The 19705-nt window shown below is 50.2% G+C and overlaps 1 protein-coding gene across 1 annotated transcript in view; it reads left to right on the top strand.

Annotated features, from left to right (window-relative positions):
* PCDH19 (protocadherin 19) overlaps nt 1-19705 on the top strand; it is a 58552-nt gene that overhangs the window by 25118 nt on the left and 13729 nt on the right. Inside the window, exons 3-4 of the mRNA XM_021528487.3 lie at nt 3142-3200; nt 6627-6796. Coding sequence (XP_021384162.2) covers nt 3142-3200; nt 6627-6796 — 229 coding nt within the window. The remainder of the gene's footprint in view (nt 1-3141; nt 3201-6626; nt 6797-19705) is intronic.

A 19705-nucleotide genomic window follows, 5' to 3' on the forward strand; every position in this document is an offset into this window, starting at 1 on the left:
CTTTCATCGGTGCCAGCCAGCCTTACCTTTTCCCTCTTTTTTGTGCTTTGACTTTGTTCTTTGGGTCTCATTAAGAGAGGGAGCAGATCCTTTCCCAATTAAAATGTTGACATGTTGAAGATGCTCTCCTTTCCCATCATTTTGCCTCTGTTTGTAAGTGGTTGCACCTTGCGGCATGAACTAGAATTAAATCAAGTGAACTTTGATTGAATAATGCAAGCTGTAAAGCAACCTTTCTCCATGAAAAATCTCATTTCTTTTTTATTTTTCTGGTTTTGATCCCCTAGTCTGCATGGAGATAACCTTGACAGACAATCCCATGGCTAAGGAAAGAAACTGGGCTGGAAGGAGCGTGCTGGTGTGGGAAGGATGGACAGCCCACCCTTGTGCCAGCGTGGGCAGCACAGGCAGCTCTTGCCTCTGAGGGTGCAGACCCAGGGAAGAGGATTTCCCATCCTTGTGGCCGTGTCACTCCTTGCTTTGCCTGAAGTCTGGAAGTAATTATCATTACTTGTGCAGTGTCCAGTGGTGGGGGAGTTCCACGCCTGGGAACGGATGCTGTGTCCTACTTCTCAGGAGCCCCTTGTTCCGTGTGGATGTCGGGGTTTTATCAGTGGTGCAGAGCATCCTGAGGAGGGGACACGTGGAACACACAGCAGGGAGTACACGGGAAGGACATTCCTGCAGCCCATTGAACAGAAATTTGCTTGTCAGTGAACGAGTTGAGCCAGGATATGGGCTTTGTTTTTGGTTTGAAATCAATATCAAAGCTCCCAGGGATGTTGGTCTGAGGGGAATTTAGTGCCAGGTCTGTATCTGGGCTGTGGCAGTTTGATGGCAGCATGTGTGGTGTCTCCTCAGCCTGTGGGATTTTGGTGGCAGTGATCAGACTTTCCCTGTGGATGACCTTGGGTATTCCTTGGCCCCTGAAGCCTTGGAGAGGCAGTGTCCATGCTTGGAGTGTTTAAATCTCTTCCGTGTACCTGCACATATTGAAATTTGGTGTCTGCATTCTCTGACCCAGCTGTTCTGTCCTGGCTTTCTCAGGGCTGAGCTGTGCACACACGAGGGTGCAGGTGATGGATGCAGTGGTGGTGCAGGGGGTCTCCCTGCTGCTGGGCACAGTGGTGGGGCTGGGGATGCAGGGATGGAGCCAGCTGAGGCTCCTGTGGAGCTGTTCCCACTTCTGCAGGTGCTGGGTGGCAGGAGGGGCTCCCCACCCTGTGAGGACTGTGCCAAAGCTGGCTCCCATCCCTTCTGCCCTGCGTTGCTTGGCTGCTCTCAGCTCAGCTGGGGGCTGCTGTGGGGCTGCTCGGGGGGATGCTGTGGGGTGGCAGCCACCCCTTTGGGATGGCAGCACCAGGACTGATGGGCAAACCCAGGCTCAGGTGTTTTCTGTGCTGTTCAGGTTCTGGGTGTTGTGTGCTTTGGAAATACCTGTGTCTGCCTGCTCCTGAGCTCTTGGCACCAAAGGCATCCGGCAGGACCACGGGTGCAGGAGCTGCAGGGACCAGGAGTTGTGCAGTAAATCTCCAGTGCGAGTCTCCAGCAGTAATTACTGTGTGAAAGTAATAACGGAGCTGTGCTGAGTGCTAGGCCAACTCCCCCGGCTCGCTGCTCCTCGCCTCTTTCTCTCTGGGAGGTTCCTGTTTGGGAAATTAGATACTGTGCTGTATTTCAGAAAACGTTACACTTAACCCAGGCTGCCTCTGCTTTATTACCTGGGCAGAGCCGTGTAACCTCTGCTGGGGTACGATTGGATTTCACACTGGGCTCTGCTGCAGTGGCCCCACTCCCTGCATCCTGCCATTGTGATTACGTTAGCAGCAGACTCTGCTTTCCTTTATTTATTGAGACATTAAAGATGCATGCATTTATTTTTACCATGTTCATAATTGCCATAAAAACAGGCCAGAGTCTCCCAGAGCGGCTCTTTGGGGAGGAGAGCAGCCACGGGGCTGGGGCAAGGAGGAGCGTGGCAGCCAGAAGGCAGGACAGGCTGGGGCAGGTGGACGTTCCTGTTCTGTCCTGGGAGGATGCTGCTGTTGTCCTTGAGCAGAGCACAGCCTGCTCCTGCTGCTGCTCAGGAGGCAAGGAGCACCCCAGGGCCAGGGCTGGTGCTGGTGGGAGCCCGGGTGGGATCCCTGCGGGTCTGGGGGGACTTGGGCTGGGTGGACGGGTGGACTGGAGTGCCTGACTTGTACAAGATCCTGCATCCTCAGGGGTCCCTGAAGCGCAGGAAGGATCCTGGCTAGGCTGTGCAGATCCCACCATGTTCCAGCACTGTGGTTCACTGTGCATTTCCCATCACATCCTGCCATGCACCCACCACTGCATCCCACCACCAGCTCCCACCAGCTCCCACCACCAGCTCCCACCAGGTCCCACCAACAGGTCCCACCACCAGGTCCCACCACATCCCCCTGATGGCTCCCACCATGGCTTTCCCTCTGCTCCCTCCCCTACCTTTCTGGTTGCTCTTTTTGGCTCCTTACCTGCTGCTAGCACCAGAGCCCCGGGGCTGTGTAATCTGAGGTTAAAAGACTGCCTTTCAAGAGCAGAACGAGTTAGTGGGTTTTGCTTGCCAGTAACAATTCCTTTGGCTTTTCTTCCCTTCTTTTACTTCCCTCTAACTTTTAAGCATGCCACCCATTGTTTGCTTTTTTATTAATAACAGAGCCCACTGTCTCTGCAAATGAAATGATGTAAAACAAAGAAAAGTGCCTGCATTAAATTCTCTGGCAGGGGATTACCTTGCTGGCATTTACATATCTATGCAATAAATATTTTAACATGTTAATTATACACTAATAAGAAAAATACCTTTTGAACTTTCAGTCAAATTGACACTCACAGAACTGAGTCCATCAGGGAATTAAAAGCAATTAGTTTTGTAACAGAGCATAGTCACATTGTTTCTTCTCTGCAAATTGTTCTGTGGTCACCAGCCAGCCTTTTTTTTTTGGTGGAAGTTGATGGAAAGACTGACAGGTACTGGAGTTTTCCATGCCTGTCTCTGTCCTGTTACAGGGATGCTTCTTCCCTCTTGAGAGGTTTCATGCTGGCCCTGCAAACCTGGCTCTCCCCAGTCATGGAGAAATCAGACTTGTAACCATCTCCGTTTTCTTTTCCTCCTTCCAGACTGAAAACTACTCCTTTGATTCCAACTACGTGAACAGCAGAGCTCATTTAATAAAAAGGTACGTAGGCTTGCTTGAGGGGCTTGCTTTGCCCAGCCAAGTCCCAAGGGTTTAATGTTCTTTCATACTGCCTTATATACTACTTGCTCATTTTAATATGCAAAACTTTTTAAGAGTAATCATTTGATTTTTAAACTTACTTCCCATTAAGTCCCATTGCTTGTGGTTTGCAGTAAAGGAAATCTTTTTTTCCTTCTCTTTGGCTTCTTCATGCTGGGAAGGTGCAGTAAGTGAGGTGGAGTGCTGTTACCCTGACAACTTTCAAATTCTGAGAGTTTATTCCATTTGAATGCACAGGAATAAAAGGATAGATTAGGGTGGTGAGATGTCCCTGCCATGTGAGACAGGGAAAATTAAAAAAAGCCCACAAGTTGTTTGGGGCAGGTAATTGGGTTGGATGCAGCTCATGGTTCTAGCTCACTGTCTTAGTTTGAATACCAGGGCAAGCAGCACTTGGCTGGGCTGATCCTTTTCCATGTGTAGAAGGAAACAAGCAGTTCAGCTGCAGCCTGGCACTTACCCTTTGGGTGAAATAGTGCTGTCCTCAGAGCCTGGCAGTGCTGAGGATTTGTCTCTGGGGTTTTCACACTGGGGTTGCCCAGCTGAGCCCTGCTGGGCTGCGTTAACCCGGAGGTGAGCACGGCCCAGGGCAGGAGGCTGGGCTTGGAGGGACGGGCACTGGCACAGCCTGGCCAATGTCCCCCTGGGCTGCAGGGCTGCAGGGCTGCAGGGCTGCAGGGCTGCAGGGCTGCAGGGCTGCAGGGCTGCAGGGCCAGCTCCCTGCACAGGAGCAGGCTGTGGCATGGGGCCAGCAGCTCCTTCCTCTCCCCAGGGCCTGGCCAAGGTGTGTGGGGAGCCAGCCATGCCCCTGCCCCTGCCCAGCTGTGCTTCGTGACTCTGCAGAAGCCATCACCGAACCAAGGGTTTTACAGAGAGCAGAAGCTGGCCCTGAACTGCTGAGATCTGGTCTGAGCAGTAAAAATATCCAATTATCTGCCTGGCTGAGGTCCCGTTTGTTTACATCTTAGAAGCCCGAGCAGCGCGGGAGCTGGAGCAGTTCAGCTGGCGGAGGGCAGGGGTATTTGCCTGCGTGCCTCGTGGTGTTTAACCATGCTAATGTGGCTGTGAGAGTCGGCTGGCCTGTGCCACGCTGCTCCTCGCCAGAGAGTCTTCAGGCACATGAAAAAAGCCCAAATCTATTAATCTTTCCTCGTTCCCACCTGAGATGAAGGCAAACGGTGCTCGCGCCCGCCGCAGCGGGGCTCACTCCGAGCTGCATTGTTTGGGAAATGCTGCTGCCGCCGTTCCCCCAGCCCTGCCCATCCTTTAGGAAAGTGTCAGCCGTGGAAACACGCCGTGTGGCTGCTGCATTACGGCCTGGCTGACTGCAGGCCAGATAAATGCCGTGCAACACGCCTTGCCTGTGCATTACGAGCAGCAGCTCCGTGTAGGACAGCAGTTCCCCTGCTTTCTGCCTTTGTCTTGTATCTTAAGTACAACGGGTGCCAGGAATGCTGTGCAGACATCTGAGAACAAAACATATTTTCTGTAACATACTGTGGCATCATTTTCATCCTTTGCCTTTATGAAGATGTTGTAGCCCTGCTATCTTCGGTGAGTGAATCTTCTCAAATCCAGCACTTAATTAATCTATTTGTACTTTTCCTGTGTTGTCTGCCTGCCTCTCTCGCTCATCTACACTCACACAAATGAATTGGAGATTTGTAGTGCTTTCTTAACTTAAAAATCTTTGATGTCACCTGGAATCAAAGCCAGCGGCTTCAATAGGGACATCTTTATTTAAAAGGTAATGTTTGAAGGTTTACCAATTTATATGTATTTCAGAGCTCCCCTCTCGTGTGCTTTTGCAGAGCATTAGATGGTAGGTGGTCTGCTTGGTTTCCGTGGAGACACAAAAGGGCTTTTCAAAGTAATGAAAATCTCCAGCTCTTTGGGGCTTTGAAGCCCAGGCCGCGTCTCTCGCTGACGTTTCACACCAAAGCAGCCAGGGAGGAAGTTTGCAGGTGGATCCTCCCAACAGTGCAGTTTTCCTGTGCCACGGCTGGGCGTGGGAGGAGCACAGGGTGGGTGTCCCCAGGACACCCCGATGGCTGTGCCACCTGGGGCAGGTGGTCTCAGGGTGTCCCTGTGTCCTGGGGCATGGCCCCTCTCAGGGTGTTGGGGTCCCAAATGCAGCCAGAAATGCAGCTCTTCATGGTCACAGAATGGTTGGGACCTTAAAAGATGACCCAATTCCAGCCCCCTGCCATGGCAGGGACATCTTCCACTGGCCCAGGCTGCTCCCAGCCCCATCCAACCTGGCCTTGGGCACTGCCAGGGATCCAGGGGCGGCCACAGCTTCCCTGGGCACTCTGTGCCAGGACTGCCGACCCTTACAAGGAAGAATTTCTTTCTAATATCTAAATATCACCTTTTTTCTTCCAGTTTAAAACCATTCCTCCTTGTCCTGTCACTATCTGCCTGTGTAAAAAGTCACTCTCTCTCTTTTTTGTATGTCCCATCACTATTTGCCCATGTAAAATGTTACTCCTTTTTATAAGTCCCATTTAGGAACTGGAAGGGACTCTAAGGTCTTCCAAGAACGTCCAGGATGAGCAATCCCAGCTCTCTCAGCCTGTTTTCATAGGAGCTGCCCTTCCTCCATCCCTCTGGCCTGGGGGCTGCATTCCTGGGGGTCTTGGGGCTGCTCAGCCCCTGGGGGAAATCTGGGAGCAGCTCAGTCCTTGGTCCTCCCAGCAGTGGCTGTGCTTGCAGAGGCTGTCAGGATGTTTGACTGTGGATCGGATTTCCTTAAAGCTGCGTGAACTTGGACCCTGAATCACTGGTTTATTTTTAAAAATAAGAATGCATCATCATGATTAAGACATTCCTGTTTCCAGGAAGACTTTTGTTTTTAAGCTTGAAGTGATTAGGATTTGGCTTAAAACCTAAAAAAATGGGGTTTAGATCTTGTGTGACTTCAGTATGAGGTAGTGCAACTTGGGAGAGCCAAGTTGTAGAAACAGCTCATTTAATGTATATTTTTAAAATTTTATTTCAACTCCTGCTTCACTCTGAGCTTCTGTCAGACCCAGGGCAGCCTGAGGGTACCCACAGGCTGACACCAGAGGCAGGGGCAGGAGCAGCCTGCGGGGTGGTGCAGGCTGGAGGCTGTGTTTTGGGGTGCAGAGGTGCCAGTCAGGGAGTGTCCCCCAGCGTCCCTGCCCCAGCTCTCCATGCTTGGACATGTCACTGGGTGCTGTCCCTGCCCCAGCTCTCCATGTCATGGGTGCTGTCCCTGCCCCAGCTCTCCGTGCCTGGCCATGTCATGGGTGCCATGGAGGGCAGGGACCTCCTGTCCCTGCTGTGGGGTGTCAGGGGCCACCTCGTCGCACCCAGCAAGTGACAGCTGTGTTTCCCCAGCAGCTCCACGTTCAAGGACTTGGAGGGGAACAGTCTGAAGGACAGCGGGCACGAGGAGAGTGACCAGACGGACAGCGAGCATGACGTGCAGCGGGGCCTCTACTGCGACACGGCCGTCAACGACGTGCTCAACACCAGCGTGCCCTCCATGGGCTCCCAGGGCCCAGAGCCAGGTGAGACACCGCTGTGCCCGGGGGTGCCCGCTGCCCCCTCGTGCCCTGGGGCTGCCCCGGGGGTGTGCAGCGAGGGTGCCCATGCTTGCTGGGGATAGCGCCGTCCTCATCAGAGTGGGGTCGATGTAAATTAATCTTCACGCCACGCCCGTCAGGTAAGCCAGCGGTTGGGGTTGTCCTCTGCTCACAGGCAGAAAACCCAAGGCCCTGAGCACGTGCCTGACATGAGGGAGCGCTGGAGCAGGGATTAGGGCAGGAATTGGAGGTGCTGTGCCCAGGGCTGGGCCCTGCCCGCCTCCCCTCCGCAGCACCGTGGTGTGTGTGCCCTTCCCAGCGCTCCCGTCCCAGCTCCGCAGCTCGCTCAGCAGCTTTCCCAAAGGCCAGCAGAGCATGTGGGCAATTAGCCAGCCATCCCACCGGGGACTAGCTCAGCCCAGTGGGCGAGGGTTTGCATCTTTTCACCTGCATAGGTGGCAGCTTTCAGCTCTTACCATCCCCGTGTGCAGGGATGAAGTCCTGCTCTGAAATCAGGCTGCTCTTAGCCAGAGGAAGGAAGTCAGAGGAGTTCAGCTGAGCCCAAGTGTGGCTGTACTTGGGCATAAATGTCGCTTTGAATGTCTGAGGGATGCAAACATCCTATGCAAACACCCTGTCTTTTTCAATTAAGGAGCCTGAGTGTGGTTTGCTGCTCCGGCGCGGGGGAGCCTCGGGGCACTTGGCTATATCTTGAGATAAGCTGTAGCTGAGGCTCAACTGGAAGCCCCACTGCTAAAAGACTTAAGGATATGAAAACAAAATGCTGTGATTATGAGCTGGTCTTCAGCTGTTTAATTCAATTCATGGTAAACATCATTAAAAGCCTTTGTTTTGCTGTCATAAAAGAGTCAAACGGGGGAGAGAGAGTTCTTGCCATCTGCGCCACCGAGTGTGGGATTTTTCTGGAGAGAATCTGATCCCTGTATTAATTCTCGATAGAGTCTGTTAAATGGCCATAGTTAACCCTGTAAGACTCCACGAGGAGGGGAACACAGAGGTCACCTACACATTCCACGCTGCCAGCCGCACTAATTGGAGAGGGATGGCATCTGCAGCGATAATGTATTTCCAGACAACCCTACTGTGGCCAAAGATGAAAAAAATTAAACATTTATATAACTGTACAGTGGCAGTTTAATTCTCTGCGGACCAGCACCGTGTCAGAGAATGCAGGCTGATAGCTATCATTTATTATTCTTCTATTACAAAGAAATGCTTTTTCATTTCGATCAGGAGAGGGTTTCCTAAGATGCATTTGTAGTAAGGGATGACTTTAGAAGCAAAAATGTTCATAATTGATTCCCATCCTGGTGAATGGTCTGAGCAACATCTGTTAATTTTTTGTCACATTTCTTCAGCGAAAAACCCAATCTCAGTGGGCTGCAGATAGGGTTTTACAGGGATTACATTTCTGATAAGTCTGCGTGCTGGCTCTGATAACAATGCAAATAAGTTAAAGAGGCTGAGTTGGAAGCAGAGCTCATCAGAGGAGTCAGATGGAGGTAAATATGGTTCAGTCCACTGTAGCATGGACTCCTTGCTGCATGTAAAACACACCCCAAAAATGAGGTGTGTTTCCAGAAGGCGACTTCTGAAGGCAAGCTGTCTGTGTCCTGGTCCTGCAATGGCGCAGGGCGTTGGTGCTCCTGGGTGTGGTTTATTTTTGGGAGGAAAGCAGCCTGGTAGTGCTGCACTGACATCCAGCTGTGCCTGCAGGCAGGTGTGCTGCAGTCAGCTCTCTTGGCCTGCAGGAACCCCACTGTCTCGTGTGGAAGAGCTCAGGGTGACATTCTCAGGTCACCCCGACACCCGGAGCCCCAGAGCTGGCAGAAATCCTTGTAGATGGGTGGGAGAGGATGATCCCTCTGTGGTGGCTCAGGGTGGTCAGTATGGACCTGTCAGGCTAGCCTTTGCCTCCTGAGATGCTGCATTTCCTTCCGAGGGAGGTGGGCTTGCATGGATCCAAGCTCCTTTGTCTTCTTAAGCCAGTGGCACCAGTGGTGAGTACTTGGGCGTGGGAGCCCCAGGGAGCGGCTGGTGTTTCACTTTCCTGGGACCACTCTTGGGTGGGAGTGACACCAGCTGCTCCTGCTGGCAGGAGCCTTTTCTCCTCCTTTGGAAATGACCTAGATTTACAGAGAAATGGCAAACCATAGCGTGGAGAGTGTTGAGCTTTAGTGGGTAGCAGCAGGTCATCAGAAATACTGCCTGGAGCTCAGCCACGTTGCGTATTTTGGGAGCAGGACTTCTGCCCAGTCCCTCTTTACCTCAGGATCTTAATTATTGGTTATAAATTCATCTGATGAAAAGATGGCTTTAATTGCCCTAATATGTGCCCAATTTGGAGTTCATTATAGCCCGGGATTGTTTTCCTTCCCTTGCTAATTGACACCAAATGGGATGCAGAGGAAGGCGGGCACTGGTGCTGTTCCACCTTCAGCGATTGCCTGGCTGCCTGTGTTTGTTTATTTGTGGAGGTGCTAAGTGCTGCTGGAGGTTTATAGGTACTCTATTCCTGAGGAGTCCTCAGCTGAACCTCCAGATTTCTTTGGGAGAGGGGTGTTTTCAAGCAGCTGCTGGATCTCCGTGATGTTTTGGGATGGCTGGAGGAGTCTGCTGGAGGATGGGATTAAATCCTGGGGTCCCCTTTGTGCCTTGGCCTGTTTCACTGCAAGGTGGGGTGGATTTTCTCCGTCCCCTGGTGTGCCTGTGGCTCAGAGTGCAGCTCTGGAGGCAGCCCTGGTTTCCAGGATTTGCTGCAGCGTGGCGCTGGGCAGGGACAGAGGCGTGGGTGAGGCACTGGAGGAGCTCTGCCGTGGGGCTGGAAGCTCCTGGCACCTGCTCCTCCCAGCAGAGCTCAGCGTGGAATGTTTCCCATCACTGCAGACTGTGGTGGTGGTTTTCCCTGGAAATGGCAGCGCGGGCCAGATGTTCACAGGGTAATTGAAAATTCCATTTTATCAGAAAGCGTTTGCTGTCAAAAAGTTTTATCTTTATTTCAACAAAGAGGCTGATTAGATCCCTCAGGACCTGAATTAGCATCTTTGAGGCTGGATACTCTGTTTTGTGATTCAGGTAGTTATTCCTGCCTTGGTTTTCCTCATACTGGTACTTTTTTCTTTAAATCCCCTTGCCCTCTTCCAATCATAGTATTTGTGCAGGTTTGGCTTGTTTTCTTTGTGTGGATGTGCACAAGCACCTAGATATACTTAAATGTATTCTACTGCCTTTTTCACCTTGCCTTGAGCGAGAACCATTCTCGTGCTCTCCAAGTCATCATGGGAGCTCTTGCCAGCATAGAAATCAGAAAGGAGATATTTCCAATGTAAGTTTTTAATGTTAGAAGCAACAGATTTCACACTTACCTTAATTCCCAGTGCTGGCCAGTATTTAGCCATCAATTACAATAAGAAAAATCATTGGTCCAATGAAGCAGTGATTCACTGTTTAAGATAAAAATAGAAAATATGAAAATAATAAGTACATGCTAATCATAAAATGGCAGTGTTAGAAATAATCACCACAGCCATAAAAAGCTTTAAAATCAAAATGAGATGTTTTAAAGCAATGTCAGTAATGGATCTCTACAAGAATTGCTTCTAAAAGCATCACTTCCACTTTTCTGGTGCCAGATCAGCAGTAAAGGTTCACGTGAAATGTCATCTGGAAAGACCTGATCCTGCATACATTTCCACATCTGTGTAACTTTGCTCACGGGGGGATTTAATTGTGTCTGAGTCTCATAAACTCCAGCAGGATGAAGGGTTCTTTGAATAGAAATGGGTTATATTTAAATAGTTATGTTAAGTCTTCTTTATACTATCACACAGTAGAGAAATAAGATTTGGATGTAAAGGAGAAGTGGGCCTGTGATAGTCACTGAAACTTTTCTTGCTGGTTGCATCCCAAATTATTCAGATGTATCATCATTTAGGGGATCAGGTTTTACCTGGAATATTCCAATTGGTTCTTATGCTCATCTCCATAGTATCTGGGTGTATTTCAGTTGTGAATTGAGAACATGACTAATGGTATTAACTGGAGGCAAACACAGGTATTAGAAACTGTTGATTTTTTGTAAGCTGATTTCCCGCAGTCGTTCTACCTACAGCCCCTTTCACTCTGCAGAAAAGTCTTTCTGAAGAGCTGCAAGTACATAAAGACCTAAGTGACATTCTAGGGATTTGGAGGGTGCACTTCTCTGGAAGTTTCTACAAATTAATAAAAGCACCTAATTTCTTATATTCACACATGCAGCACAAGACAAAGTATAGCATTCATAAGTGAGTGACAGCACATCCCTTAAGATGGATGAATGCTGTAAGCTTCCTTTACAGGGCAGTGTCAATTATTGCAGCTCCCCTGGTTTCTGTATTAGTGCACGGCTCTGGCAAAGCAGCCTCAGTGAGCTCCTGCAGTGGCCAGCCTGGAGGGAGCAATCAGCTTCTCACAGTCCTTGCAAAGCCCCGAGAAGGATTTTTCTGACCAGTGGGTGAGCTGGTCTTTGGGAAGAGGAGCTGATTGTCTTATGATTCCCACACTTTTAAATGACTGCGTGTTGAGCATCCAAGTCAGCTCCGTGTGGAGGTTACTGATGCTTTTGTCCATGCTCTCTCCATCCTCCCCAGGCTCCTGCTGACATTTCCTAGCCAGCATCGTGGAGGGGCATAGTATTTTTTGTTGGAGCATGGAAGGTAACTCAGCTCCTTCTTCAGAGGGCGATGTGGGCAGGCAGAGCTGGACAGAGGGACAGGCAGGCCCAGCCTCAAGCTCAGCAGGGCAGGGGTCACTTGAGGAGGTTTAATCCGTGCATGGACGTGCTGGTTGGCACACACAGGTCCCTTGTGCTGCTCTCACTGAGCACTGCTTGGAGAAGTCCTTGCTGGGAAGTGCTGGGGGCCAGGGGTGATGCTGAAGTAATCTCCGTAGCAGTAAGTGAAGCCAACCCCTCTTTGCAACAGCAGAACTAAATAACAAACAGATGTGCAACCTCCTTTGTTTGCATAAGAAGCATTGTCCTGTATCCCACATTCCTGGCACTCTTCCTTCAGTTTCCAGGTTCCTTCAAAGATAGTTCTTATGGAGTCTTCAGCACTGAAGTTACTCCATTCAGGGTCACAGGAGTTATAACCTTTAGATCCTCAAGTTTCTCCCCCCCTAAGCACAGAGAACACTCAGCAGATGTGAACATTTTGGCAACTTGGAGAAGAAAATTAAAACTTGAATCCATGCCCTGTTGTGTAGGTTTGTAATGGATGAATGATCAGCCCCGAAATTTGGAGAGTTTCTACTGTTTTATTGTACTTTTTAATGAGATTTTGTCAAATCCAGTCATTGCTTACCCATATTTTTACTGGGTGAATGGAGAGCAATTTACAGGAGATGTGAAGAAGAGGTATTTCAGATTAGAGAATTTCAGCTTCTATTTCTGCTTGGTTTTGTTAACTGTTCCTAAACTCCAGCCTAAGGAGAACCTTTGCAGAGAAGATCTTTGTCTCAGGGTTCAGCTGAAGATGGGGTGGTTCTAACCCTGGCTTTTCCAAAGCCTCCTTTTCCAGAGTTGCTACCCAATACTTGGATTTTAAGATATTTGAAGATAAATAAACAGTTCAGGCAAGCTTGCAGCTTCCTTTTTCCTTACAAACAAGTAAAAAAAAAGGCTCACGTGGCCTCTTTTCCCCCTCTGCCAGTAACTTCTAAGGAAACCTTTAACACTTTCCTTCCCCCAGCAGTTAAGTCTGGCAAAGTGGTCAAGGTAATGGCCATCAGATTTAACAGCAGGGAAGGTATATGAATAAAACCAAACCTTCTGCTAACCCAGCAAGCCAGCACTTCCCAATCTCCTCCTGTAATCAATCTGCATCGTTAATGACTCTGAAAACAGACTGAACTGCTGGGGCTGGCACCGGGAAACTTGCATTACAAACTAACCATCTCTTATTAACCTTTCGGTGTTTCCTTCACAGTACTAATTAGAGCCAAATAAAACTACTGTTTGTGAAACTCTTAAGTTAAAACATAATTTTCAGAGAAAATATGGTAAACTCCAGAGCTCCTGTTTGCTTGGCCTTTCTTTTTAATTATGATAGGGGATGGCTGTTACTTGTTTAACAGAGGCTTACATGATTAATGCTGCAATGTTACTGTAATTAAAACGGCAAAAAGATGTGATTGGGACCCGTATAATTTACAGACATCTCGACATTCTGGTGGCAGAGCTGCTCTAAGTGTTGCAAAGACGAATCATAAAAATTTATTCTAATTAAAATTGCCAGATTGACTAAACAACAGGTGACTTATATAACTTGAGCGACTTGCACTTGGGGTGAGAAATCATCTGAAATCAGTGAATTATACAAAGCTGCCTATTATTCTGCTAAATGGGAAAGTGTGTGCTTACCATGGCAACCCGCACCAATTTTGCAGCCTCTGGAAAATACAGGGCCCTTTATGAAAGGAATAATCAGCACGAGCAGCGTGGTGACCCCCGGCTCTGCGGGGACAGGGACAGGGCCTGGGGGCTCTGGGGCAGCCCCTGGGCACAGGTGGGTGCCAGCAGGTGAAACCCTGCCACGGGACATGGGGGCTTCAGGTGTGAGCCAGCATCTCCAGAGGGGCTGCCACAAGTTGGGTGCCTGTTGTTTTTCCCCAAAAAACGTGGTGCAGTTACGTTTCTGTGTGTGATAAGGATAAATCATTTAGACCTCTGTTAATTAGGCTGCATGCTGCAGAGAGCTGTAGGGCAGGGACTGTCTCCCCTGGGTGCAAGGGAAGGAGCCCACCCGTCTCCAAAATATGGAGATATGGGTGAGTGTCTGAGCTGCTCCAGTTCCTGCAGATAGCTGCTGAAGGGAGACACACCACTGGGTTTGTATGTAGGTTGTTTTACTAAATGATCTATGTAATAATATATAAGTCAAAACTCTCTAATAATTGGCACCAAACAGCAAAGAGAGCTCGCAGCTTTTATCTGTCTTGAGGGAAGTGCTGCCACTCAGAACTCGGGAGTGCTGTATTTTATTTCTCATACAGCATATATGAATGTAAGACTAGATAGTTTTAAATGGGTCACAGAATTATTAAGAAGTTTGGCAGCCTTTCCTGCCGGTGCATGCAGGTACGTGGGGAGTGGGTGGGCTGGGGAGCAGGAGCGTGGGCTGTGCCAGGCTCTGGCTGGGCCTGTGTTGCCTTTGCACAGTCATTTCCCCTTCCATCCTGCATTCAGCCCCTCTGTATGTTTGGAAAATCAGTTCTTTATAGCAAGTATTATTACAGATCTGTGTTAGTCACGATGTGTATAATCACTGTAACGCATAAGGTGGCCCCTGTTTTTGCTGAGTATCTGTAATGGTAGTGATCAGTTTCCCCACTCGCAGCATTAGCTCTCTTAGTGTTTTTATTTTTCAGCAGAAACCCCCTTTTGTTCCATTTTCCTTATTGTATTTCACCCTTTTCCAAGTGTGAAGAACAACTAGCTTTGTAACTGGCTTCATTGGCTACCAGCATGTTGTGTTTCATTACCAACATCCACAGCTGGCTGGGGGGCTGGCACGTGGCAGCAGGTGACAGGTGGTCACCACTGTGTCACCTCACCTTTGAGCAGTGACTGTCCCACCTGGGGCTGGGCAGTGGAGTTGGGTTGAGATGGGTCAGGCTCGAGGTCTGGGTGTCATAAATAGGGGGACATCTGGGTGTGTGTAGTGAAACCAGAGTTTTATCCCAAAGAAATCCTGGGTTAGCATCAGTCCCTGCAGGAAAAGGAGTTTAAATTGAAAAAAGGAAAAAAAAAGATGAAAAGCCACCTCTCTGAATTGAAGCAATAGGAAATGAAAACTGCTGAGATACACTGTCATGTGGGTAGTGGTGCTACCAACCTGTGCTGCAGTAATTACCTCTATGCATGCAATTTGTGCTCGGCTACGACTGGTTTCCCACATCATCCGGTGCCCAGGCTATATTCAATCAGTCCCAGCTGGAGAAACCTAGCTTGGCTCATTTGGTGAGATTTCACCACAGATGCTACCTTGTGTGCCGGGGAAGTGCTGCAGAGCCACCCTGGCACAGGGCTGGAGGGGTGGGACAGTGACAGCAGGGACAGGGGTGCCACGGCCTGTGGGTGCTGAGGACCTGCACGTGGGGCTGAAATGTGAGGAGCTCCTGGCACTTCCCAGGGAGAAGTCTTGGCTCTGCTGGGTGCGTGCTGGGGAGAGCAGGTTTTGTGGTTCCTCCTGCACCGTTTCATGTGAAAAATGAAAGAGGGAAGAGTGTCAGTTGGAGATTTTCGTGAGAAGCCAAGGGAGGTGGGTGTCCTCATCTCCTGCAAACCAAAATAGGTCGATTACTGTATTTCCTCTGGCTGCTTTGGAAGTGACTGCCTCAGTGAGGAGATGAAGCAGGGTGGGAGCTGCTGCGAGTTCGAGTTCGGGCACGGCGCTGCCTCCTCTGCTCGGGCACGTCCCGAGCCAAGGGCTCCCGAGGCAGGCGAGGAGCCCCCGGGTTTGCCCCGCCAGAGGAACTTTCTCAGCTCACCTACCTGTGATCCTGGGTTAGTGCAGCCTGGGGAGAAGTTATAAAGGGCAGCTCTTGTGTGGGAAGAGGAATTTGGCTGGAAATCTGAAGTTAAAACTGCGCACAGTACTAATTCAGGAGCTGTCAGGGAAGGTTTTTTGGGAACAGTAGCTGCATTTGTGGAGGGTTTAAATACCTTTGAGGCAGGTCAGGCATACTTACGTGTGTCTTGGAAGGTTACTGTGTGTATACTGGACTTTGACTTGTTTTTTACTCTCTGTGTTTACCAGTCCATCATCATCATCATTATCATAATCACACAATTGTTTGGAAGCAGATGATCCATAAAGTCCTGTCCAACCCCCTACATTGGGCAGGGACACCTTTCACTATCCCATTTCCTCAGAGCCCCATCCAGCCTGGCCTTGGACACTTCCAGGAGTGAGACACCCTCAGCTTCTCTGGCCAACCTGTGCCAGGGTCTCACCACCCTCACAGTAAAGAATTCATTGCTAATGTCTCATCTAACCTGTGAGTTTAAGGCTATTTCCCCTTGCCCTAGCGCTTTTGCCCTTGTCAGCAGTCCCTTCCAGCTCTCCTGTAGCCCCTTTGTTTGTTATTAAAAAAATAATTTAACACCAAATTAGCTGCTGCTCAGAGCCGTTTGTGTGGGAGCTGTGTGCAGGGTGTGCCTGTGTGTCCATGGCAGCATCCCAGGAGCAGCCCTGGAGCCCGGGAATGCCGAGTGCCTCGCAGAGCTCACCGGTGACTCCCCTGTCCTGCATCTGTTCTGTCAGGGGTGCTTTTGCAGCCACCCTGGGGTTGGTTTTGTCCCTCGGATGCATTGATTGACAGACCTTTCCTGTGCAGTGCAGCTCTTCTCGATGACACGCCACCAAGCACATGATAACTCAGCAGCCTAAATTATTCAGGCAAATTGAAAGTGTTTGGCTTGTTCCAAACTTTTGTTTCCTTTCAGCGCTGTCAGGAGCACAGGTAGCCCTGATGCTTGTATTGCAATTCATTCAAGTGCCAAGGAGACACAAACAGCTCAAGTATAACTTAGTTTTACCTTGTTTTTTGCTTACCTCCACCTTGTCGTGCTCTTTCTGGGCACTTCTGTGCCTCATAAAAATGTTTATCTTGCACCTACAGATTGCTCTGCTCTGCTATGCTGCTGGGTTCTGGGAATTCTCTGCATCATGTGGTGGAAAAGCCCCTGTAAAATCTGAAAAAAAATCTGTGTCTGTTCCACCCTCTAGCAGAAGTACATTCACTCATGCAAAAATTTTGACCCATTAGGCATCACTGTAGGATCCAGGAACCTCATCTTAATGAAGACAAGTAATTAAAATTAACAATTCTACCTGCAATTCCCTCATTGCCTGACCTCTGCTTTGTCAGTCTTCCTCCATTGTTACTAGGTGGATATGTTGAATTAATTCACTGTAAAAATCCACACAAGCCCTTCTTTGGGCAGCCTTGCCTTGCAAGGACCACCCAGTTATGGCAAGCAGATGGAGAGGAGATGCCTTGTCAGTGCAGACATGTCCCCTGGCTTTCTGGACACTGTTCAGGAGCTTCTGGGATAGGTGAACAAATTGTCTTTCACCCTCCAAACACCTGTCTGGAGATTTAGGACCTCACTCAAAGCCTTTTGAATCCATCAGGATTCTTTCAGCTGAGACCACTGGGCTTGAAATAGGACCCGGGAGAGCTGGCAGCCTCAGGGGTGTGCTCTGAGCCTTGCTGCAGACATTGGTCAGCTCAGCCTGCGTTCAGCAGGGAGCTGAGGGGAGAGGAGATCTCTGCTGCTGAGCATCTCCCTAATTCAGTGCACAGGACAGAGCCTTGGGAGATGGAGATTTGCCTTGGAAAATTCCAGCTGCAAATGAGATGCATGATTTTAGGAATTAGAATAATTACCCCCTGGAACAGGTTCCCAGGGGATGTGATATATTCTGTATCACTTAGAGTCTTTAAATCACATTTGCATGTTTTTTGGAAGAGCGTGCCTAGTCCCTGAGAGCGAGGGGCTGTGCCTGAGAAGCACAGTGTGACAGGGCTGAGCAGCCCGTGCTTCCAGGGGAGCAGGGCAGGGAGTCCCCCTGGTCCTGCGTGGCCTGAGCCCTGCAGAGCCCTGCAGAGCCCTGCGGCCGTGGGCTTTGGCTCATCCTGGAGAAGAGCTCCCGACTGTCCCTGGGTTGGTGCTGGTGGCTGTGCAGGAATGTGCAGAACTGAGCAAGCAGCACTGGGGATGATTCAGAAGCCAATTCCCCCAGCCAAAATCTGCCTTCTCTTCCCAAACACACGCAGTCCCTTCCTCTGAATCAGATATCCCCAGGCGCTGAGCAATCCTGGCTGTATCAGTGTTTCCAGGGCCTTCCCTCCCACCACCCTCTGAGTGATGAGAATATTTTTGTAGATCTCATTTCCTGGCCTTTCCCTTTCATCTCTCAAAACAGCAAGTAAATGAACAGCCCTTTAGTTTTTAGTTACTGCTCTGCACCCAGTGAGCTATCAGAGGCTGTTGACAATGACTTTTCTCTTTTCCATGCTCCTGCCTGCAGGATTTGGGGAGATAATTCATTTTGTCCTGGTGCTTTGTCAACTTTCAGCAGCTGTAATTGCCTAATGATCAGTGCCGATGCTGTTGTTAAGCCTGTTAAAACTTTGTCCTGCTGAACAGCCAGACTGTGCCTGTCTCATCATGTTGTGCCTGCTGTGCTGGCTGGGGCTGCCTTTGATGCTCCCACCCTGGCCCCGTCTTTGGCTGCTGCCTCCCACCCACCTCAGGCGCTGCCGAGGGCATGGGTGGATGCAGCAGGGTGCTACCCATGCCAAGAAACTGCACCTGGAGTTACAAATAGCTGAAGAATAATCCCACAGAGAGCCAGATGCTCTCCAGGAGGAATCCCCTTGGAGGAGCCTGGGGCTGGTTGGTGAAGGTGGCCTGGTGTCCGTGCCCTGGTGGGGTGGGTGAGAGCAGCTCTCTGGAGGAGTCTATCACTGGTAAAGCACTGCTGTTTAGCAACCTGCAGCTATTTCTGCTTTTCCATCTCTCTTGTGCCTTTCCCACCATCGTTAGAGTTTTTTTAGGGCTCTAATTGGCTGCATTTCACACCATCACCTCTTTTGCTGCTCACCCGAGGTGCCCAACTGGCTGGTGCCTTCTCTCCAAGCCCCTGTCGCTCATCCTCGCCTCTTCCAAGGCTGGTTTTTAATGGCACACACTGAACATTAGTGCAATACCATCCCTTTTCCAAGAACAGTCTCCATCCACTCTTCTCCCGTCCCCCAGTGCCTCATCCAATTTAATTAATTATACTTAGTATATTACGCATCCTGTCAAAGTTTTTCCTTTCCGAGGTTTAATGGTTTTTTAATTCTAATGCATGCTGCATGTGTAAGTGTTCAGCAGCGAGGCGGGCGTGCAGTGCCGAGGTTCCACCCTGTGCTGCACACAGGCTCCCTGCAGGGAGGCTCCAGCAGAACTGCTGCAGCACTGTGCTGCCTGCCTTCCCTCTGCATCCTCCTTCTCATGCCCTGGGGGACAGTCAGGCTGGTCCCACTGCCCAGGGGCACGTTTGGTTTGAGCCCCCTTGCTCGTGGTGCATCTCTGTGGAGCACAGCCCGGCAGCTTGGCCCCAGCGCCCTGTGCTGGACTCCAGGGTGATGAACTCCACTCTCCTCCGTGTGCTCACTCTGTCTGAAGGCACCAATTACATCAGTCACTTCAGCCCTGCTTTATCCCTTTGAAGAAGGGCGGTGTTGAGGATGTGGTGGGGACTAGGCTAATCAGGGGCTGGTGCCTATCGCTCTTCATTTCCCAGTGACACCTAAAAGGTTTGGTCAGGAAAGTGGTTCAGGAGGAATGACTTTGTGGGGTCTTACACTGACTGGCTTTGGGTATTTCCAGCTAAAACCTGCTCAGACTAAGAGGGTTGTGGGCTGGCGGTTGTTTTTTTCCTACCTGTCAGTGTTGCAAAGTGCTTAGGTTTTGAAAATCCAGCTGGGCTCTGTCTGTCTGTCACACCATCACTGAGAGTAACGATGCTGTGGTGCAATTTAGCTGACAGCCCTGCGAACCGGGGCCAGGAGCCAACACAATCCAGCCTGACCTCGGGGCAGTGATGCAGGAATGTGCCTTGGGCAGCCAGAAATCCTCAGAGGCTGCTCTGGCAGATGCTGGGGCAGAGCTGGAGCAGCCCGTCCTGGGGAGCAGGGGCCTCCCACCTCTGCGCTGCAGCCGCAGCAAGGGGTGTGTGGGATGATCCAGTGTGGTGTGCAGCCCCCAGGTGGGACTCACTATCACTGCCCAGGTGCCCGTGGGTTGGCAGCAGCTTGTCTGGGAGGGCTGGAGCT

The sequence above is a fragment of the Lonchura striata genome, chromosome 14 (genome assembly GCF_046129695.1).
Source record: "Lonchura striata isolate bLonStr1 chromosome 14, bLonStr1.mat, whole genome shotgun sequence".
In the NCBI taxonomy this organism is placed as follows: Eukaryota; Metazoa; Chordata; class Aves; order Passeriformes; family Estrildidae; genus Lonchura; species Lonchura striata.